The 24059-nt window shown below is 41.8% G+C and overlaps 2 protein-coding genes and 1 long non-coding RNA gene across 3 annotated transcripts; 1 reads left to right on the forward strand and 2 right to left on the reverse strand.

Moving 5' to 3' along the window:
• The first annotated feature begins 6973 nt into the window (after nt 1-6973).
• LOC143720490 (uncharacterized) lies at nt 6974-10996 on the forward strand. Its single transcript, XR_013196585.1, has 2 exons — nt 6974-7084; nt 10623-10996. It is a non-coding gene; the product is annotated as an uncharacterized LOC143720490 (long non-coding RNA).
• Nucleotides 10997-12456: 1460 nt separating this feature from the next.
• LOC143720491 (histone H3-like) lies at nt 12457-12920 on the reverse strand. Its single transcript, XM_077209953.1, has one exon. It carries the CDS (start codon nt 12907-12909, stop codon nt 12499-12501), a length of 411 nt encoding a protein of 136 aa, XP_077066068.1. The 5' UTR covers nt 12910-12920; the 3' UTR covers nt 12457-12498.
• Nucleotides 12921-13658: 738 nt separating this feature from the next.
• LOC143721247 (histone H2A-like) lies at nt 13659-14079 on the reverse strand. The gene has a single exon (XM_077211534.1). It carries the CDS (start codon nt 14064-14066, stop codon nt 13680-13682), a length of 387 nt encoding a protein of 128 aa, XP_077067649.1. The 5' UTR covers nt 14067-14079; the 3' UTR covers nt 13659-13679.
• Between the last annotated feature and the right edge of the window lie 9980 nt (nt 14080-24059).

Consider the following 24059-nt stretch of genomic DNA (forward strand, 5'->3'; position numbering starts at 1 on the left):
CGATGTACAACTTCCTTCTCTGTGACCACCTCGTTGTCAGACGCCATCGGTAGGTCAGGGGAAGGAGGCCTTGGCCGACGTTGCCAGGCATTAAGCCGAGGTGCCGGTACGCTGAACTCATTCCAGGCAAACAAACAAGGGACACTGCCTTTCTTTAGTCGTTTCTCCCCTCCAGTCGTCGTTACAAAATCCTCAAAAAGGAAATGACAACTGCAGACACGAGTGCATTCAGTTGGAGTGAAGCTATCCCTGCGGATCTTGACTAGCCACTTTGATCTCACCTCAAGATCCACAGGGAAGCGATGAAAACGAATTGTTCCATTGTATTTCAACGAATTTCCACACATCTGCACACAACAGTGTAAAGACGTTCGTCTGGATTGACGCTGTAATTTAATTCGTTTTTCTTTTACTCTTGAGAAACTCATAATTGCCGTCTAACTAAACTATCAGTCTCTCGCTCTCTCTGACAGGAGATAACGTCAACGTAACCGGAAGTTGTGCGGCCTACCGTGACAACCCGGAAATATCTAACGTTCTGTTTATGCAACGAGGCCATCCAGGAACGTGTCCATTGTCGGGTTTTCTTTCTTTTTTTAAGTTTTCTGAACACAGGACAGCCAATACAACACTCACCGCCACATCCATTGTTTGTTTACGTTCGTTTCCGGAAGTCACTCGCTATAGTTTCGCCTTCTCAATGACATCACGCGCATCGTTAAAGACTTTTAACGACTTCTAACTTATAAAAAGTGAGGCAAGTGGCTGCATTGGATGTTTTAGGTTGAGTCAACTTGCAGTCTTTTTTAAGTATATTGAACACTGTAACATTACTTAATATGAACGCAATACAATCAAGTTATTACGCAGGAATGAGAGTATCGTTCCTATAGCCATATCGACGTAGAAAATCGCAACTTTTCATTTTCCGTCGGTCTTACTACATTATGTAACTGAAGTCAAGTTAAAAATAGAAAAAATATCTAAACTCTTTGGTCATTTTTTTAAGAGAGATGCTAATGGTTTGATCCGATTCAATGATCTATGCTAAGCTATGCTAAAACTGGTACCCCCAGATCGGCTGAATGGATTCGAAAACCGTAAAACTCAACTGTTTAACTCTGGGGGAGTTGTAAAATGTTGTTTTTAGTTTCCAAAAAAAAGCTAAGTGTTCCTTTAAGGTCAAAAGTTTAAGTTTGTATTTGGTAAACTCAACTACCAAAGTGATTACATTTTTTCAAATAATGGTGTTGTAGAAATTTTAATAGTCATTGATCCCTAACAGGTATCATAAGAGAGAACCTATCAATGTGTAAAATATATACGTGTGTACGTACTTGTGAGTGACGTTTCAGGAACATATGGGACAGTACCTCTGACCTTAGGGACGGTCAGTTTTGGCCAGCTTATTTCAGTACCAGTTTGTGTCTTTAAGTAGAAACTGAACAGCAGTAAGGACCTTATCTGGGTGGATGAAAGGTACAGTGGGTGAGGAGGAACCTTGAAAAGAGTATAAAGGCTGTCTCATATCTTCCTGTGGGGTGTCACTCTCTTGCACGGCGTAACTTCTGTGTATTAGACTGAACCTATTCTTGCAAGAATAAATACTTCTCTTTTTATTAATTTGACTCTGAGTGTCTCTTACGCAGTGATAATGTTTAACAGAATTTCTGCCACAACAATGGCAAACAATGCCACATGCCCTTGAGAAATCATTTAAGATCTGCAACACTTGGGGCTTGACCTACAATGTCCTGTCTTCTCAAACTGAAAGTTCTTGACATCTCATTTATAACTCTGCCGTTATTATTTTTCTTTGTCTCAGAAATCAACTCCAGACTGTCACTATCAAGGGAATCTTCTATTTTCCCGGCTGGATGAGGGGGCAGGTAGTTAACCTCACCTTTCCGTGTTTTTTTTTATATTCTCTGCTGGTTGCTTTTCTTCAGAAGATTTGCGCTTTAGAGAGCTAACCAAGACTTCTGGAATCCCATCATTCGAAGTTTGCTTCGGTAGTTTGATACTTTATACTTTAGGCTCTGCTGTCATCCATAGAGACCATTGAAGGAGCCTGGCTCCTTCAAACATGGGTTCTTTTTTATGAGGGCCTCTGCGACTGCATATCGTCGTGCATCACTTATAGGGAGTGTAATCAAAGATGAGCTCAGCTAAACACTCCAGAATGTTGGACTTAACACCAGAGTATTATAGTGTCATCAGATTCCACAGAAATGGAGCCACTTGATGTTGATAGTTGAGACACAGAGTCATTTTCGGACACTGATCTGGAGACAGAACAATCTTCTGTTGGGAGCTCAGGAATGTCAACATTTGTTAACAAAATGGCAGGTGGAACGTACACTATCTTCAGTGTGTCCCTATCCTTCAGGTCATCGATTGAACTTAAAGTAAAAAAGTCATCAAAATCCTGGTCTTTGCGCTGAACGCTTATGTCCATTGAGATCCCAAATTTTTGTTTTATTGTTGCTTCCAACTCTTTAACTGACTGTGGAATTCCAGGAAGACAAAGTTTCTTTATGTCATGGTCCAGGATGACTCGAAATTTTACAGCTGACTCCATTCTGATGATGTAGCCCTAAAAAGATGACAAAACAACATATTGTTTTTACATTCAGTCTGGCATTGTTTAGCAAGCATTCTTTGTTGTATGTGTGTGTGGTATATCAAATAAACTTAAAGAGAACTGTGAAAAAAAGCATACATCAGTACCCCTTGAATTCATACCATATTTGAAACGTGTTTCTATTCTAGACAAATATGTCGCTTCAGCGTCACCATACGCCTTCCTGCAACCTTATAGGCTGACAGCGGACATACATCAGTGAGATTCTTCTGTTCCACAAAAACTACAAGCTCTGTGCTCTCTAGCTCAAACGCTCGAAAGTGCTCATCACACCAGGAAATTAATACTTTAGCAATGAAATGGACCTTGTCTCTCAGAATTACTATCTGAAGCACTTCAATAAAGTCTGGGAGTCCCGCAATAGACACATAAGCCAAAATCATGCCTTTAGAGTTTGTAGTTCCATAAACTGGCACAGTGCTGGAAAGATGTACAGTAGTCTGACCTGGAGATACTCTTCTTATTGCATCATGGACATTTTTATGCAAAACAGCTATGGGCACTTAGGATACTCTGGCAGTACTGAACTAGGGAACTGTTGTAGTTGCATGCAGATGGTGTGCAATCATCAACTGATGCTTGGTTGCAAGAGAAAAAAGTAAATTTTTGAAATTCTCTGTATGTCTTACAACTTGTTTGAAATAACTATGTTTTCCCTCGAATCGCTTCGTCCAAAGTACAATGACAGGTCCAAACACTTTAATGAGCGTTGGATAATGCTCCAGGAAGTGGTGTTTGGGGATCAACTTAATCTGAGGAAACACAGCAAGTAATCTAAGTCGATGCTCAGAAATCTTTGCATCAAGATATGACAAACTTGCTTAAGTTTGGGTTGGTGCTACCACAAGTTCAACTATGTCTTTAAGACACATGATTACATTCCATGCAGGATCATTCTGTTATCTTGTGTCCTATCATTAGTGGGAGCAGTCTGAAGAGGGTCCAGTTTTTTGTGATCATTTCCTCCGAAACTTTTTAGAGTGTGGAATGCAATGTGAATGGGATGTGGACTGTCTGTCTTATCTCCCCACTTGTAAGGAAATGATTTGATTGTGTCGTTAAGCTCGTCAAGTGTGACGTACTTTTTGGCTATGAAATCACTAAAGCACAGTGCTAATTCCATGGGAAAAATCCCCTCAAAAAGGTTGTGCAAAATATCAGGAGGATAGCCCTCAACCATGTGAAATGGCTTAGTTTCTCTGTCACCAAAGCAGTGGGGTAGTGACTGGTTCGCTTGAAGTCTTTACATGAATGGAATAATCCTCCTTTGTCCGGTTTTGAAAAGCACCGTATCTCACTTCCTTTTCTTGAAAGTCAACGTGCGCCCCTAGACAGAAGCTGCAAATGTATGGTCCTGAGAAGCTTTCAACAAGACCAGCAACTGAATGTGCACCAAGATTGTCAGCAACTACAAAGTAAACAGTCCTTTTGACAGTTTTTCCAAAGACAGGAACCAAAATACCATCTTGTTCCAGTATAACCATGTCATCCAAGAGTGGTTTGGGAACCTCTGCATAGCCAAATCTTTTAATAGCAGTAGCTTTGCACAAAAGTGCAAGATACACTGAAGTTAGTGTGGACCGAAAACGGGATTGGATATTTCCCAATATCCAGTACACGGCTGTTATTTTATGTTTCCTTCTAGATGTTCCTAAGGGATTTCATACCTCAAAATCATCTACATAAAGGAATATACAGAATCTCTGCTCTTCAGAATAAAAATCACTCTCTCCATAAATGGCACCATCACGGAATGATCTGTACTGTGCAGGAATACGTGTGTGTCCATTATCTGTGAGGAACTTCTCTCTGATATCTTCATTGTTTAGAATTTGTTTCAATGATTCAAGGATCAGAACATACTGAAAACTGTTATTTTCATTTGGATCGAGAATATATTCAACTGGCTGTACAACGTTAAACCTTTGTAGAAAGTACATTCTCCTTTTGAAAGCTGACGATAGTGGGCCATCCTTATCAAAAGCGATGCTTATGGGGCTGGATTCATTTAACTCCTCAAATAAAGATGTGACAACTAACCTCAGCTCCCTGGAGTAAGCGATTTTGCATGACTTTACATCCCCAGTCATTTGGCTACACTGTAACTGGTTTCCGTAATTTGAACAGTATTTTACTGTAATATGTACTGTAAGATACTGTAAAATGTTTATACAGTATGTTACTGTAAACAGCAAAGGATTATGGGAAAATATATGGTCACTACTGTATTTCATCTCTACTGTAAAACAATTTACAGTAGTAAACTTGCCCTCGAAAAACTGACCAATGGCAAGAGAGATTTCTTATGAATTTTTTTGACTGTATGGTTGAAGTGGCAGTTAATGTGGACAAAAGATGTACCGGTCCGGTAACTCCAAAAAGGTTAGTATATTATTTCTATTGTATGTAAAACAAACATTTGCAAATGTTGTCATTTATGTTAACAGCAAACTAACATGATTTGACTTTTTGTTTTCGTCGGAATGGTTTTTGGTGCCTTTTTTTCCTGACTGTCGGCCGGATATCCGTCACGGTGATAATATTAACTGGTAAGTAACGTTAAGCTAAGTTATCCGAAATATTCTTTTAGTAAAACGATAACAATAACGTTTGTGTATTCCTCTGCCTCTTTAACGTAAGCTCGCCAGGCGAAGTCGTCGGTTAGTAATGTTAACCGCAACGAACTAACGTTAACGTGTCATGAAATACTGAGGTAAAGTGAGATAGACGAAACCCTTGTTTAAGTGAGGTTTTTTTAAACAATACTTTCAAGTATATGCTTTGATTTATTTTCAGGTTTGTGATCTGTATAATGTCTGCAGTCTGCAACGATGGAGGTGTGTTGGAGCCTTTTCATTGCCGTCTTAACGGTGATAACATCAACAGGTAGGTTAACTTCACCTAAATAAGCCGAAGCATATACTTGAAAATATTGTTTAAAAAAACTCACTTAAACAAGGGTTTCGTCTATCTCACTTTACCTCAGTATTTCACGACACGTTAACGTTAGTTCGTTGCGGTTAACATTACTAACAGACGACTTCGCCTGGCGAGCTTACGTTAAAGAGTCAGAGGAATACTGAGGTAAAGTGAGATAGACGAACCCCTTGTTTAAGTGAGTTTTTTTTAAACAATATTTTCAAGTATATGCTTTGATTTATTTTCAGGTTTGTGATCTGTATAATGTCTGCAGTCTGCAACGATGGAGGTGTGTTGGAGCCTTTTCATTGCCGTCTTAACGGTGATAACATCAACAGGTAGGTTAACTTCACCTAAATAAGCCTAAGTAAACTTATTAAACAGAGAAAAATAATAACTTTTGTATGTTCCGTCCCCTATTTATCACAATTTAGCTAGTTAGGCAGATGTAACAACGTGCACAGTGAGCTAACGTGAAAAAATAAGTTAAAGGAATAGTGCACCTCAAAAATAAATTCTGTCATAATTACTTGCCGACAAGTTGTTCTAAACCTGCATGAAGTTTTCTTCTGAACATAAAAAGAAGATATTTTGAAGAATGTTGGTAATGGAACAGTTTGACTTCTATAATAATAAAAAAATACTATGGATGTCAATGGGGACCAGAAACTGTTTGGTTACTCATGTTTTTTTTAAATATCTTCTTTTGTATACAGCACAAGAAATAAATTAATACAGGTTGTGAACAAGTTGAGGCTGAGAATACATAATTTTCATTTTTTAAGTAAACTAACCCTTTCAGCGACACCATTGTTAATTACATCTTTTGTTTTATTTTCAAGTTTGTGGTCTGAATCATGTCTGCAATGTCAGAGGTGTGTTTTGGAGTCTTGTGATTGCCGTCGTAATGGTGATGACATCTACAGGTGAGTAAAATGACATCAACTAAATTAGCTGAAGTATGCGTTAGTTAAGCAGGCAAACATAATATAATGTAACTGCCGATGAAACCAACGGAAGGGGAGAAAACGGGTTTACCAGGCAGCAGAGTTAAAGTGCTTTTAAATAATCGTCCATCAGTTTCTGTTCTTTATTTTGAATTTGCAGAAGCCATTCCCTCCGGACTGTACATTACTGCTGACGCTCTCCACTAAAACACAGAGGTTGACATTTGAGGAGGAGGAGGAAAGGGTTAGCAATATACCATTATCAATATAGCAAAATTTTGCTAACTAATATTTTAAATGTTGTTTCATTTATTAAAAACTATAAACACCATACAACATCATATCTTACATCATCTTTACCCCTCATGTCGTTGTTGTTAGTAACAAGTTCTGTTATTGTATTTTATTTCTGTGAACTATAATATCACTAAAAGGCTGCTGTGACTTTGTCTGTTTCAGGAGAGTCTGTTCTCTAAGCAAAAACATGGATGCTGACTATGAAGGGCAGAATCATCATCCAGCTAACAGACTCTGGTTCAGCATTAGCTGTCCATTTTGTCGAATGCAGAATTAGGTAACCCAAAATATATATATTTTTTACATTACATTTACATTCATGCATTTGGTAGACACTTTTATCCAAAGCAACTTACATTGTATTTAAGTTTAAAGGAACACGCTACCGTTTTTTGAAATAGGGGTTTTTCACTGTCTCCCCTATATTTAGATAAGTGGGCAAACGCATTTTTGTCTCAGTGCATGCATTGTCTTATGGTGCGTTCACACCAAACGTGAATAGGACATCCGAGTGAGCCTTAGTGTTATTTATCAGTGGAGACAGTTTTCAAAAAATGTCATCTAGTCATTCAAGTTGCATAGTTCGCCGGTGCTAGGCTAGCGCGAGTCAACGGTATCTGCTAGCCTGCCATTAAAAACAGTTTTACCCACTCCACAGTACACCAAAAGCAAATATTATAACGCCAGACTGTCGATGTAAATGTCTGTTGAGAGAATAATGTTAGAAATCAAATTACCCTTTCATCGCATTGCAATAGTTATACTTTGTTCCCTGTATTTATTAGCACAGTCTACAGCAGCGGCGGAGTGATATTAAGTTACCTAGGCAACCGAGCACGCCGGTCCACTATTTACCTGCCGCTGACACTCATCACTACAGAAGCTGTTCTGTGTTTACTTTTCGGCGCAGTACTACTAACCGGAGCAAAGTAAACTTCCGCCGCTGCTGAGAAACTAGTTCCTGTAAATGTAATGAGATCATTGAGATGCAAGAGTAGTTTGATTTCTAACATTATTACTCGGCGCAGTACTACTAACCGGAGCAAAGTAAACTTCCGCCGCTGCTGAGAAACTAGTTCCTGTAAATGTAATGAGATCATTGAGATGCAAGAGTAGTTTGATTTCTAACATTATTACTCGGCGCAGTACTACTAACCGGAGCAAAGTAAACTTCCGCCGCTGCTGAGAAACTAGTTCCTGTAAATGTAATGAGATCATTGAGATGCAAGAGTAGTTTGATTTCTAACATTATTCTCTCAACAGACATTTACATCGACAGTCTGGCGTTATAATTTATTTGCTTTTAGTGTACTGTGGAGTGGGTAAAACTGTTTTTAATGGCAGGCTAGCAGATACCGTTGACTCGCGCTAGCCTAGCACTGGCGAACTATGCAACTTGAACGACTGGATGAAATTTTTTGAAAACTGTCTCCACTGATAAATAACACTAAGGCTCACTTGGAAATGAGCCCCGATGTCCAAAATTCCGAACCACCCCTTTAAGTCAATGTAAAGACGCAATTACGCACGTCTACAAGTCAATCAACATCAGCCATCTTGCAAACAGACAACCGTCTAGCACTTGCCCCTCCCACAAAAAGCGGATTTCGCCTCGGACGCGCGTCAATTTCGCTTCAAACGCTTGCTTTTTACGCTTGTCAATTTCGCTTTGGATTCAAAATGTTCAAGCGTCCAATTAGATGAGGTAGATGAGAATTTTATGCTCTATTCGCGCTTGGCAGCGCCGCCGGATAGCATGTCCGAATAGCATGTCCTGAGTAAAAGTGACCCCCCCCTTTAGCTTATTCACCGTATCCCCCAGAGTGAGATAAGTCCATACATACATTTTTCATCTCCGTGTGTGCTGTAACTCTGTCTGACGCACCCACCACTAGCCTACAGTAGCTTAGCCCAGAGACTGGATGTAAATAGCTTCAGCTAGCATACTAATCCCAATAAGTAATAAAATAACACCAACATTTTCCTATTTACATGTTGTGATTTGTATAGTCACAGCGTGTACAAATAAAAAGGTCATATGAGACACAGCCATCTTTTAACCATATAAATACTGGGAAATATATTCTCAGAAGGCAAAGCACTGCTACTTGGGCTGAATGATTACTGCAACTCTGAGCTCCTCACCACGGGGCTTCTCAGGTGCTGCAAGCAAATCACTCTACAGAAGTAGCAGTGCTTCGCCTTCTGAGAATATAGTTCCCAGTATTTTTATGGTTAGAAGATGGCTGTGTCTCATGTGACCTTGTTATTTGCACACACTGTGACTATACAAATCACAATATGTAAATAGGAAAATCCTGCGTTATTTTGTCACTTATTGGGAGCAGTATGCTAGCTGGAGCCGTTTACCTCCAGTATTTGTGCTTAGCTAGGCTAGCGGTGGGTGCGTCAGACAGAGTTACGGAGATGAAAAAGGTATGTATGGACTTATCTAACTCTGGGGGATACGGTGAATAAGCTAAAGTCCCAAAAATGCGTGTTCCTTTAAGACTAGGCGATTTCCTAGGCAGATATTGACTTGGGACTATATTGCGGTGAAGCACAGGCGAAGCACTGCTACTTGGGCGCAGAGATATCACGCAACACCTGAAATCCCCCAACTTCCGTCAACATACCGGCGTGAATATTAGTTAGCTATTTTTCCTACAGTAGACATAGTGAATGGCGATGAATATGGCGGATTTGTGAGAGACGAAGAGGATGACTTCTCAAAAAAGTTGAGGACTGCAGAATGGATCAACGCAGAGAAATCCTCGGTAGCTGAGACACAACTGCGGGTACCTCATCTTGATCTGACACGTTGAGCCTGGTCATCGATGGCAGTACCTTGTCCCACTCGCCACAGCACAGATACTCTATTTCAGTCGGCATAGGCTGGCATATTTCCCCACACTCACACCACCAGTTCGTGTCAGCTCTCATCCTCACGTCCTCAGGCTGTTGAGCGATCGCAACCTCCTCCTCCTGTCGTTTTATTTCCAAAGCATGCAGCTCCTCTTCTGAAAACTCTGGTTCGTAGAGGTATGGTTCTGGATCTTGACTGTCTGAGAAGTCACCCTCTTCGTCTCTCACAAAAACCGCCATGTTTATCGCCATTCACTGTGTCTACTGTAGGAAAAATAGCCAGCTAATATTCACGCCGGTATGTTGACGGAAGTTGGGTGGTTTCAGGTGTTGCGTGATATCTGTGCCCAAGTAGCAGTGCTTCACCTGTGCTTCGTCTCAAGTCAATCTCTGCCTAGGAGATCGCCTAGTCTTAATCTGCATTGCTATTTGTACTTGTTGTGAATACGCAGGCCACAAGAAGTAATTGAGTTTTTTTTTAATCGCTTTTACTCACAACATGCTATCCGGCAACAAAGGGTTCCAATTTATTATGCTTAGCTAAGCTAGCGGTGGCACTTCCAGACTAAGACAATGAGACAAAAATGCGTTTGCCCATCTATCTAAATATAGGGGAGACGGTGAAAACCTCCTATTTCAAAAAATAGGTGGTGTGTTCCTAATATTAAGTTATCCATTCCCTGGAAGTCAAACTCAGTGTTTCAGCATTCTTGCATCTTTCTCTGCTGTTTAAGCTACACAGGAATGTATTGTAAAGGAATGAAGCTTAAATTATTTGAATGTAATGGATTATGGGTTAATTATGTACCATCCCTCTAGGTGCATTCAGAATCAGATGTTTTGCTTTTATCAACATAAAAGTACATGCAGCATCAAGTTTGAGAGTTAGGGCAAATTCTGACAATACCCATCTCAAAATTAATGTATTTTTTCCCCCTTTGTGCTTGCAGGTTTATTCTGAGAATTAACCCTGATGGCACCAAACACTAAAGGCACAGAGCAGATGGAAATCTGGAAAGATCCAAAAAAGCATCAGCCTGAACCCCTCAGTGTTTCTCATCAGAGGGCTTGTCAACTTTGACTGGCAAAATTACTGAAATGTAACAACACAAACTGACTTTTATTGTATTTTATTATTTTAAGGCCTGTTTTGGTTTTCAGTGTGTGTACCTTATTGCCATGCTACAGATATAAATGGTCCCCAGGAGATAAGTTCTATGGACTTTGGTGATTGTGCCTTTTTTTTTCTTCAGCTATTGAGGTCAAGATTTGTAATTTGTACTTCTAAAAACAAAATGTTCAACGATTAAAAAGAATATTATAAGGACAAATGTTCATGAGTTGTTGTAATTTTTGGGGGTGGGGTAAACATGTAAAAAAAAAACAAAAAAAAACTCAATACTAATACTGTAAATGACAATACGGTAATATTACTGTAAATCCAAATACAGTAAAGGTACAGTATACTGTAAGTGGAAATACAGTAAAGGTACAGTACTGTAAGTGAAAATACAGTAAAGGTACAGTATACTGTAAGTGAAAATACAGTAATAATACTGTAAAACATTTTACAGTAAATTACTGGCATCCAGCTGCCAGTAAGTTACTGTAAAATTTACAGCAATCTCTTTACAGTGTAAATTTGCTCAACTTACCTTGTTATTCAGATCCGCTGTTCTAATTGGTTAGGCATCGCCTGTGAGAGAAGCTTCTCAACACTGAAAGTGGCTAAGAACACAGGCTAAAAAGCTCAATGTCTCAGGAGCACTTTAACTAACTTTAACTAGTTATTAAAGTTGCAGAAACCAGTGCACTGCTTAGGCGGTTGTTGATGCCGTAAGGCTTTGCTATTTTCAGTTCTGAGTGCAAACCAAAACTTGTAAAGAATCAATGAATGTCTATTTCTTTCTTTGCATATTGAGATGCATATTTATTGTCCATTTAGTTAAAGATAACTGCTTTGTAGTTTTTTCATTTTATATGCAATTTTTTTTAATAATGCTACAGTTGTATGTTTTGTAGCAGAAAAGTTTCATATGATAAATTATTTATTTTATTAAATATATATATATATATATATATATATATAAAACAAAAGTCGTAAAAGTCATTTTTGTTTTTATATATATATATATATATATATATATATATATATATATATATATATAAAAAAAAACAAAAGTCGTAAAAGTCATTTTTGTTTTGAATGCAGACCAAGTAACAATTGGACTCTATGTAGCACAAAACTCTGTATGTGATTTATTTGGCTATATTATATTATTCACATTTCTTCTTGAAACTTGTTAAAAAATAAATATTACAGTATAGTAAGAACAGATTTATGACATGAATCCAGCTTCAACCCCCGGTGAGAGGGGCTGGCCTTGGGCATTAGACTCCCGGGCTGAAAATGGGCTCCACCCAAGCCCTGCCTCGAGGTACCGAGTTCAGTTTAGAAATATCAAGTTTAGCGGGGGAATCACATATTTTATATACGCCACAATACAGCTAATGGTAGATCGCATCACCGCACAAGTTAAACAAGATTATAGATAGATTGTAATGTCTTTTCTATACAAACATTCAAATTCATAACCGATTTTATTTAAGATATTTGAAACATTGCGTACAAAGAATTCATATTTCCTCATGTCTTCATATTTTATAATAGTAATGGTAACTGATTATTTACAGAACAGTGACCAAGAAAGTGTTAGTGTAATGCATGAATACAACGGTCTACTCATTGAGAAACTGGAAATTCTCTCATTCAGTGTATTGATGTGGCTCTAAAAAGAGCCGTTGTGGGATGAATCAGACGCGGGTTTAAGCGCGCTCTCCGCGGATGCGGCGGGCCAGCTGAATATCTTTGGGCATGATGGTGACCCTCTTGGCGTGGATGGCGCACAGATTGGTGTCCTCAAATAGACCGACCAAATAAGCCTCGCTGGACTCCTGCAGGGCCATGACAGCGGAGCTCTGGAAGCGCAGGTCCGTCTTGAAGTCCTGAGCGATTTCTCTCACCAGCCGCTGGAAGGGCAGTTTGCGGATCAGCAGCTCGGTGGATTTCTGATAACGACGGATCTCCCGCAGCGCCACGGTCCCGGGCCGGTAGCGGTGAGGCTTCTTGACGCCGCCGGTGGCCGGAGCGCTCTTGCGGGCGGCTTTAGTAGCGAGCTGCTTCCTCGGGGCTTTACCACCGGTGGATTTACGAGCAGTCTGCTTGGTTCTTGCCATTACAGCGGTCTTTCTCTCTCTGTTCTTCGTGCGCAGGAAATGCAACCCTTTGGTTCTCGCCCGGTTTTAAAGCATTACACCGCCACGAGCTCATGGTGTCACGAGGATGCAGGGCTTGTGATTGGCTAATACGTGACGTCAGCGCATGAGTGCCAGCCAATGACTGCGCGTTTTCCTCTTTTCACACAAGCGGATGGTTTCCCGCTCGAGCTGTTTTGTTCCTTGTTCTAAAATATTTGCTTTAAGTCCAAGCGGTTGTGCAGATCTCGTATTAGAACAAAACCACATTACAGTCTGTATAAAGGCACTGCAGCGAGACAGACTAGGGTTTCCATCCTTCCCGTGGAATAGGGATCAGTAGACCAGCTGCTACTAAACTGCAAAGACCCAGCGTAACATACCAATTTCTATTTCCCCGAAGCCGATATTTATATTACTTTTTTAATATGGACGATTATTTATTAAAATATGCAATATATTATCAGAGCTTGCAGACACCTATATTTCAACATTAGGGGAGATGGATTGTGTGGTAAATAAACATTAGGAGACCATCATGTGCTTATAACATGCACAAACGTAACCTGTAACTTTAATCGTTGATGTAGACAACCATATAGGGCAGGCTATAGTCGTTTGGTGTCAATTTTGCCCTCAACCAGAAGCGTTTATGGTGTTCGTAAGTATTAACAAGGAAAAGCGCTCGTTGTTAGATAAAATGGGTGGCTCTTAAAAGAGCCGTTGTGTTAATAACCCAGTATTCAATCGCTTTATTTGGATTTGGCGGGTTTCTCGGTCTTCTTGGGCAGCAGCACGGCCTGGATATTGGGCAGCACACCGCCCTGAGCGATGGTCACTCGGCCCAGAAGTTTATTGAGTTCCTCGTCATTGCGCACCGCCAACTGCAGGTGACGGGGGATGATGCGAGTCTTCTTGTTATCCCGAGCGGCGTTTCCAGCCAACTCCAGGATCTCAGCGGTGAGGTACTCGAGCACAGCCGCCAGATAAACAGGAGCTCCGGCACCGACGCGCTCGGCGTAGTTTCCTTTGCGCAGAAGCCTGTGAACACGGCCGACGGGGAACTGCAGTCCCGCCCTAGAGGAGCGAGTCTTAGCCTTCGCTCGGGCTTTACCGCCGGTTTTGCCTCTTCCACTCATTTCAAGTACAATAACTGCTGTCGAAAGAAATAGAATGATATTTATGTGTTTCTCCACATACTGTATTTAAACGAGAGTGCCAGTTGCCCATTGGTTTAGAGTCTGTAAAGATTCAAACCAATCACTGAACTTCCCTGAAAAGCCCAACCCCTTTCTGGCGGGAATTACTATGCACAAGTATTAATTACCTTTGAGACAGAAGAGATTAAAACATTGAAATATAAAATTATATATAATATATATATGTTTCTTCCAAAAGTGCTTCTCACCTTTCACACTCACACAGTGTATGTTCTGGGCACATTGACCTTCTGATACTGTACAGTATTATGTTCCTATTGGAATATTGGAATTTTTTTTTAATCACTGCTCGTATTGTTTGTATCATCACAATTTTCCAGCATAATGTGTGGATATATCCTGTCTGTATTGTGTTGTACAACATCACATTTACACTGGTATCACTGTCTGAACCCTTTTCAGGTTTTTTGGCCATTTACAATACATTTCTCATATATAAATGATGGTTTAATTGATTTTTTTCTTAAAAACTGTGTGTTTTGACTTAGGGTTAGCTAGGGAAAGCTATTTGCTTTCGAAATTAACAGAAATCATTAATATACGGCTTTTGCTCTTATGCAGAGTTAGTGAGTGGCTCTTAAAAGAGCCGTTGAAGGAACAAACACTGGACTTTATTTCTTTTTGGGCGCTGCCTTTTTAGGCTTGGCGGCTTTAGCTTTAGCAGTCTTTGCCTTTTTTAGGGCTCGTGGCTGTTTTCTTAGCTACTGCTGGTTTCTTTGCCTTCTAGGGGCTCTTTGTTGCCCTTAAGTGACTTTGGTGGCCGGTTTCTTGGCCGCGGGCTTCTTCGCTTTAGGAGTAGCTGATGAGCTTGAATGAGCCAGAGGCACCGGTCCTTTTGACCTTTGACCTTTAGTCACTAGACTTTTGATGGCAATCTTGACGTGGGAGTTGTTCTTCTCCGCGTCGTAGCCCCCGACAGTGAGCGCTTTCTTCAGCACGGCGAGGGACACGCCGCTCTTCTCCTTGGATGCGTACACAGCTCACCAAAGCCTGGACCTGTTTTCCTGGCTTTCACAGCGGACTTCTTCTCGGGCGCTTTGGCAGTAGCGGGTTCGGAAGTGGTTTCTGACATTTTTGGTTTCAGCATTGATTGGCTCTAGAGCGGCAAAAAGTGAACACCAGGCCCTGTAGAAAAAAAAAGCTAAGTATTTGCAGCCAGACTAATTTAGAATAGGCCTATTTCAAGTGTGTCAATGATTAGTTAACTTATAGCGTGCTATTTTGAAACAACTAATTTTGTACAAAGTATATTTTAGTTGTAATTAAAATGTAGTAAATCATAAGTGTATTTAGTGTACTTTTGTGTACTAATTTGGACCAATTTCAAGTATACTTAGTATACTTTAAGTTTATGCCTGTGTAGAGACTAATTACATGCTTGATTAGTGATATTAAAGTGTACTTTATTTGTGTTACAAGTGCATTACAAATTCATTACGAGTGTCTTTGAAACATACAAGCAATATACCACAAGTGTATTTAAATATTTTTGGCCTTTTATAAGGATAGGACACAGTAGTTAGACAGAAAGTGATGTATAGAGAGACGGGGGACGGGATCTGGAAAGGGACACAAGTCGGGACTCAAAATCAGTCTCCTGAAGCAAATGACGCGATATGTCAGAGCACTTACCCACAAGGCTGTCGGAGCAGACTAGAAGTTAACACAACAAATTGCACACTTTGTCTTCACTTTTTCTTAATGCACATTAATATACAAATAATACTAAGCTAAACTTTGTACAAAATACTATTGTATACTATAATGTATTTGCATTGTTACAATGATCATTCCAAGCACATAGTTAAAATATACATAAAATATATTTTTAATAAAGTGCAAATAAATACACTTTTAAAATATAAACTGAATTTTCACTGACAAGTATATTTTTCTAAAATATATTTTTAGAAAATGTACTTAAGTAGCTGCAATTATTTTAAAGTTTGTTAAAATTTGTATTGTGAAAATAGGAAAAAACGTGATGCTAATATACTTTTAATATATATGAAGAGAGTACAATTTGTGTTACTATATTTGCAATGTACTATTGAAAAAGGGAATATATTTCAAATACAATAAAGCATATTTTTTCACTAGGGAAGGTTCTGAGCTTTCATCAGAAACTATGTGAAGAGAAAATGATTATTATGATTGAGCCACGACTATTCAAACTTCAACTGTCTAAATTAAAATTTTGACAGTTGGAGATGCTCATTAGACTCCATACGCTAATTTCACGCAGCCGTTATTTTGAAATCAAAAGCGAGGCTCCGGTGGGAAGAACGCCGGAAGTAAAGAAAATAAACAACAAATAAACCGGAAATAGCCGGAAATAAACAACAAAGCCTTGGACTACCAACCTGAAGCTGCTGCCGCGATTTACACTATTGGATGTTAATATCCAATATAGGATATGTAGATATAGTTCGTTCCTGCTTATTTTTTTACTTTCTGAAAAAATATATATATATAAATGAATTTCACTGTATATAGTCTAAAGTATGAAAGAAATGTATGTAAATTTTTAGAATAACTAATTTCTACATTAAACACAACAAATCGCCATCGCATTCGCGACTCTCCTATGATTAAAGGCGACACTTCCGGTTTTCTTCCCACCGAAGCCTCGCTTTCGATTTCAAAATAACGGCTGCTTGAAATAAGCGTATTGATATAATATTCAGTCGCTGCCCGATGAAACTCACGTATGTCCAAAACGGTTACTTTTCAGGAAGTGAAAAAAACACCGTAATTTCAAAAGCAGTTGAACATAGTGTTGCATGCTTGGTACGGCATCTTTAAATGTAACCATATTCTTGACAGTGTAATGATATAATCCACATTTGACCAAAATCAAGTTTAAATGGACATACGTGCATATTATACAGTAACGGTGGTCGATACGCGTTCTTCCGATCATTAATTAGAATGACCAAGTCGCGTTTCATATTGACAGATAAGGACTAGCTACGCTCAGTTTATTAAATAGCCTACGTCTCAGTTTATTAAATACGCTCAGTTAATTTGTCTCTTGCAAACTATGAAGGGACAATGAATCAATACACTGACATGGCAATGCTACTTTGTTTGCACAGTCCTACCATAGTTTTGTGAATATATAATAAACTTGTGAACAGTTGTCAAAAACAAACGTTTGCTGATACTTTACCTCACAGTGTTATTCGGCTATCCAATGTTGAGCTTCCAGAGACGCTTAAAGAGCAACATGCAGGTTGAATTTATTTCTGAATTAATACTTTAAATTGTCTGCAGAGGTATTTTAAAAACACATATGTAGAAATTACTAATGAAATCTCATTTGATATTGAAATTTTGATGAAAATGTAGTAGGCTCTGGAATATGCCTTTCCCGCTATAGCAACGCATCATATGACGTAGGCCGAGGTAAATAAAAGAGCTTGCGGTCAGCTTTCTCATTGTTGGGTGTTGGTGTAGTTAGAGCAGTATTGAGAGACATAAAGTTTTAGAGAAGCCATAATGGTAAAGTGTTGTGTTTGTGCTATTGCACGAATTCCAGCCTGTCAGGACATCGTGTCCATCATTTTCCTTCTAGGAAAAACAAGGCTTTTCGGTCTTGGGTGCGTTTTGTGCAGGTGAAGAGAGCAGACTTCACTGCCGCGTCTGTTACCACACACTCGGTCGTTTGTGGCGCACATTTCACTCCGGAGAATTATCGACCTGGAGATTTGATGGAGACTCGGATGGGATTTCGGAGTAAGGACCACGTGATGCTGATTACTGATGCTGTTCCCTCGGTGCACTCGATGGAATCAAGTCCACCGTCAAAGTTTACACCGCCGACGCCATAGACTCACAATGTCCGCACAAGCACCTAGCCAGCAAAAAGCCATCAGGGAGACCCTTGCCTCTCTTCCTAATCTGCCCCTCTCCTGCAGGCAAAACCGTGGACTGGAGTTTTATACAGATATGAATGTTAAGGCGCTTTTCCACTGCATGGTACGGTACGGCTCACTTTAAATGGTATCACTAGCTGCAGTTGAAAAACAAACCGAGCTAAAGCTGAGTCGTACCACGCAGTGGAAAAGCGAAGGGAGCAGAATCGTTCTGAGCCGTACCATCGAGTGGAAAAGCGCCATTAGACTGTAGCTTAGGTATTGTCATTATTAATTTGTTGTTATGGCATGGTATTTAGTTTATCTTAATGTAGATAGTGCTAACCAGCTTGGATGGACTGCATAATCACTGTCAGCGTAGAATATGAGAAGACAAAACGTTGCTGGCTTAAATTAAGACAATCTAAATGGATGTTTAATCAAGAACAAGGTCGAACGTATGTTTGCTAAAGCAGATTTATTGCAAAACACCAAGGTACTAGCCATACAGTAGATGAACCAGCGTTAGCCACGGTGCTAACTTACATGAACTCACCAAGTCACTTGCCCTATTCGCCACTGGTTTTCTTGACACCACAACTCTACTTCTCTCCTCTGCCTATTGTTCCTCCCCCTGATCTCCCCCTGACTACTATCGCGCCTAGGAGGCTCATAATTATAGGCCTGTGGGCCATCATAAGCATGTTCGTCCACATCGGAGAACTCGGTTTCTTCATTCGCACCCATTGTAATCTGAGCTTGAACTTGACCAGACTCCCTCGCCGATCGTCACTTCCGGTTAGTGCTTTACAGACGCGGAAGTTATTTTATCACAATTTATCTCGAAATATCGTTAATGGCTAAATATATATTACTCCAGTTAATAAAATCTAGTTGTTCTATCATCAACATACACTATGTTATATAGGGGTGTCCAACCTGCATGTTGCTCTTTAAGATGAAACTTCACGAGACCGGCGAGATGCCTCCACAGGGTGGGAGATACGCGGCGTGATTGACCGCTTTGTCACCAAATGGATATACGTGAAAATCAGATGACATGATTTCACAACTTTTCATTGGTCAATTAGATAACATGAAGCATACTGTATACGGAAATTAACCTGGACATTCTATCCGTCGAAAAATCTCAAAATCGGCAAAATGGACATACGCGGTTTTCATCGGACAGCGACATGTCGCCTTGGGGTTCTAAGCATGCGTCAAAACCGCCACCATCTTGGAACAGGGGTCTTGTCATAGGAAGTAACTAGGTAACGCGGCTGCTATCTCCGCCTGTACTTCGAATTCATGGATGATGCCGGACTTTTGTGCTGCATATGGATGTTCATACAAACGGAATCTAAAAACCAGACATTAAGGGATTACATTTCACAAATGAGAATGTGTTTTATGATATTGAATGATACGAAATTATATTTCTGGTTATGTTGGTTTGTTTCAGTCCTTGGTTAACGACCGCAGCTAATCCATACTAGTTAGCTAGCTAGTTACCCATTAGTTTTTGACAGTTAGGAAAACCGACAATGAACAGAATGTATTTATATCAATGTAAGGTTATTGTAAGATGTTGGAAATGTGGACAGTTGTTTTGGTTTCTTTTCAATAGTTTCTCTGACTGGCGCTGTGTGGCCAAGTTCAGTCTCCCCTTATATTTTCAGCTTGCATGCTACACTAACTTCAGTCAGCATTCTTGGCTAATGGAGATGAGTCTTAAGTTAAAACGTCCACCTGAACAAGTTTATCCAAACATACTGGTTCTAGCTGTTTACCCCAATTGTATCTGATGAGTTAAGACGTGACGGGAAAAAAAAACAGGAAAAAACAGATACGGTTTACAACAACAAATAACCGGTAACAAACCTTTTCAGCCAGGCCCTTTACTCTGCTGTCATTTGGCTATGTCCCTTGAAGTACACTAAAAATACTATGGACTTATGGATTTGTTTTGTTTGTAGATTCCCAAGTGATAAACAGAGAAGTCAGTCATGCACTCAGGAGAGAGGGCTTCGAGCCAAAAGACCGCACCTTACTGTGCAGCTGTCATTTTCGACAGGAAATTTTGACAGGACTGGACAGACCATCTATTTACGGCAAGGAACGACCCCATCCATTTTTAATTTTCCTGATCATCTTTCAAAAGTTTGTCACAGCAAACATTTTTAACACAACAATTTGTAATTGATTACGTGTTCCTATAAGCTCAAACAATTTCCCTTTTCTCCAGCAGCCTAGTTCATCCAGGTTAAGCAGAACGTCAAACAAAGCAACTGAAGAATCGTCTCAGGTTACGTATGTAACCCTGGTTCCCTGAGAGGGAACGAGACGCTGCGTTGAGACGCGGTGGGAACGCTCTGCGTGATTGCGTCGTGAAGCACGTGTATAATCAGTCCAATGGAAGAGCGAGACGTCATAGGCGGTGACGTCATAGACCAGGAAGCTATAAAGCACACCAGAAAACAGACCGCGAGAGCTTCTGAAAAAGCCTGAAGCAAGTCGATCAGGGCATGCAGGAAGTATGGCGGGAGAACGCAGCGTCTCGTTCCCTCTCAGGGAACCAGGGTTACATACGTAACCTGAGACGTTCCCTTTCAAGGGAACTCGAGCTGCGTTGAGACGCGGTGGGAACCCCATACCCACTACGCCATAAGACAAATGCCCATTCTGTGTGAAGTCCTTGCGCACACTAGAAGCAAGCAACCTAGCCCCGGGAGTGGAGAGGTGTAGGTCATAAAATCTGACAAATGTATGAGGTGAGGACCAGCCTGCCGCATTACAAATATCCTGAAGGGAAACACCCGAAATTAAAGCCTAGATGCAGCCATACTCCTAGTAGAATGGGCCTGAACAGCCACAGGTGAACGCTGTCCGGCCGCTTCATAAGCAAGTGAGATAGCCTCAACTACCCACTTGCTCATTATCTGTTTAGATGCAGGGCAACCTATCTTAGGTTACCCGAAGCAGACAAATAATTGTTCTGATAAACGCCACTGAGCAGCTCTGTGGTCCTAAGCATCCAAAGCCCGGACAGGGCATAACAGATTTAAGATTTTCCTGATCTGGGGTATTAAAGGTGGAGGACAGAAGGCCTGGAGCACAAATGACCGCACATTTAGTAGGGACCTAGAAATACAACCCGATCTGGGGTGAAGAAATACTACCACCAACCAGGTGCAAATTCAAGTACGTGCAGGCCTCAGCCTCATGTACCACGGAGAAGACGAAATTAGGGATCTCTCCTCAGAGATAGACCAGCAAAGAAACATTCATTACAGAAATCAAGTACTGTACCAAAAAGGGCAGAAACGAGATTCAGAAGGCGTTCTCTGCACCATGCAGAGAACAGCATATTAGTCTTCTCGTGGAGGGAGCTCTAGACTGGAGTATGGTCTCCACGACCTCGGTCGAGAAACCTGAATCTATGAGCTGGGCCCCCTCAGAGGCCGAGCCCACAGTATCCACAACTCCAGAGCTCCCAGGAGCAAAGATATCGGGAAAAGCGTATAGGTGTAGTGGCAACCACACCTATTACATTACATCCAGTCCAAGCGGAGCTGGATGCGTGAGGGAGAAACACAAGGGCAATGCATTGTACAAGCGATGCGAAAGGTCGACTTGTAGTTTGACCGAAGTTCTCCCTAAGAAGCTCCACCACCTCGGGGTGAAGTCTCCATTCCCCGGGCCACAGCCCCTGCCTCAACAGGATATCTGCTCTGATATACGAGACCATCAGTGTGTTGTCCGGACCCTTCACCGACCAACCACTCATGATTGCCCCCGACTTGTGAGGGAAACATCCGTCGATAGCATTATGCGTCGACAAGAAGCCCCCAACACTGGGCCTGGGCAAGGAACCAAGGTTCTTCCACATGACCGAGGCACGAAGGCATAGCCGCGTGACCTTGATCATGCGAAAACGGATTTCCCCTCGGAGAAAACCCCTTGGTCCCGAGCCACCGCTGCAGGGGTCTCATGTACAGAGGGCCAAAAGTAACTACGTTGGACGCAACTGCCATGAGCCCCAGCCAAAGACCGTTCACCGAGCGGCCACTCATGACCGCCCCTCATCCTGTGAGGGAAGCATCCGTCGATACCGTGACGCGTCGACAAGAAGCACCCAGCACTGGGCCCTGGGCGAGGAACCAAGGCTTCTTCCACATGACCGAGGCACGAAGGCATAGCCGCGTGACCTTGATCATGCGAAAACGGATTTCCCCTCGGAGAAAACCCCTTGGTCCCGAGCCACCACTGCAGGGGTCTCATGTACAGAGGGCCAAAAGTAACTACGTTGGACGCAACTGCCATGAGCCCCAGCCAAAGACCGTTCACCGAGCGGCCACTCATGACTTTCCCTCATCCTGTGAGGGAAGCATCCGTCGATAGCGTGACGCGTCGACAAGAAGCACCCAGCACTGGGCCCTGGGCGAGGAACCAAGGCTTCTTCCACATGACCGAGGCACGAAGGCATAGCCGCGTGACCTTGATCATGCGAAAACGGATTTCCCCTCGGAGAAAACCCCTTGGTCCCGAGCCACCACTGCAGGGGTCTCATGTACAGAAGGCCAAAAGTAACTACGTTAGACGCAACTACCATGAGCCCCAACAGTCTCAGAGACTGTTTGCAGTGAGTGACTGACCTAGTTTTACATTCTTTACGGCTGTGAGAATCGCAGAAATACGTGCAGGAGACAGACGTGCTTGCATTGTTGTCGAATCCCATAATACACCTAGAAAGTGGTCCTCTGAGCTGGGAGGAGTACACTCTTTTTGGTGTTGAGCCGCAACCCCAACCTCCTTATGTGGGACAGAACGACATCTCGATGTTGAACTGCCAAAAGCTCGGACTGAGCTAAAAATCAACCAATCGTCGATATAATTTAATACGCGAATGCCCTGGAATCTCAGAGGAGCCAGAGCTGCATCCACGCATATTGTAAAAGGTGTGGGGTGATAACCTAGGCCGAATGGAAGAACCCGATACTGGTATGCTTCGCCCCTGAAAGCAAACCTCAGGAACCTCCTGTGATGAGGATGGATAGATAAGTAAGCGTCCTTTAAGTCTATTGTGACAAACCAGTCCTCGGACTGAATCTGTGACACAATCATATTTAGCGTAAGCATAATATGCTGTTTAATTGACGCAGGTCTAGAGTAGGACGCAACCCCTCATCCTCTTTCGGAACAATGAAGTAATGGCAGTAAAACCCTGACTGTCTGCCGGGAGGAGGAACCCCTTCTACAGCTCCTTTTGCAGAAGTGTCAGTACTTCCTGCTCCATGACCAAAGCCTGCTCGGGGTCCACCACAGTGGGGAGGACCCCTAGAAATCTGGGCGGACAAGAACCGAATTCTGAACCCTTTTCTATAGTGTGCAGGACCCACCGAGAAATATGTGGCAGTAGTTTCCACGCTGCCAGAAATTCTACTAGGGGAACCAGTCTCTCAAGACTGGCCTCTGGATTTGGTTGAACAGTCAGTACGGTGCCCTGAAGCGGCGAACCGGCAGGGAACAACCGAACTGACCGTTCTACGACCCTCCTCGGAGGATCGTATGGGGACGCTGACACCTCGGTGCCCTGAACGGCGAACCGGCAGGGAACAACCGAACTGGCAGCGCTGCGACCCTCCTCAGAGAGTCGCACCCCAGAGGGCGCCGAGGAGAAACGATTTCTCAAAACCGTCCCTGCCCCGAAGGAGCCCTCAGAAGCTTTATTAGAGATGACAGTCCTCAGATCTTGCCTCCCTTTAAATAACTTAGTTCCAATGGCCCTCCTCGGAGGATCATTGAAAAAAGCAGGCACCTCGGCACCCTGAAACGGCGAACCGGCAGGGAAACCGAACTGACTGCTCTACGACCCCCCTCGGAGGATCGTTTGGGGACACTGACACCTTGGTGTCCTGAACGGCGAACCGGCAGGAAAACCGAACTGGCAGCGCTGCGACCCTCCTCAGAGAGTCGCACCCCAGAGGGCGCCGAGGAGAAACGATTTTCTCAAAAACCATCCCTACCCCGGAGGGGACCACCCTTTAGAAGC

This window comes from Siphateles boraxobius, unplaced genomic scaffold (assembly GCF_051911475.1).
Source record: "Siphateles boraxobius isolate OS27281-9 unplaced genomic scaffold, OSU_SipBor_1 65, whole genome shotgun sequence".
NCBI classification, from domain to species: domain Eukaryota; kingdom Metazoa; phylum Chordata; class Actinopteri; order Cypriniformes; family Leuciscidae; genus Siphateles; species Siphateles boraxobius.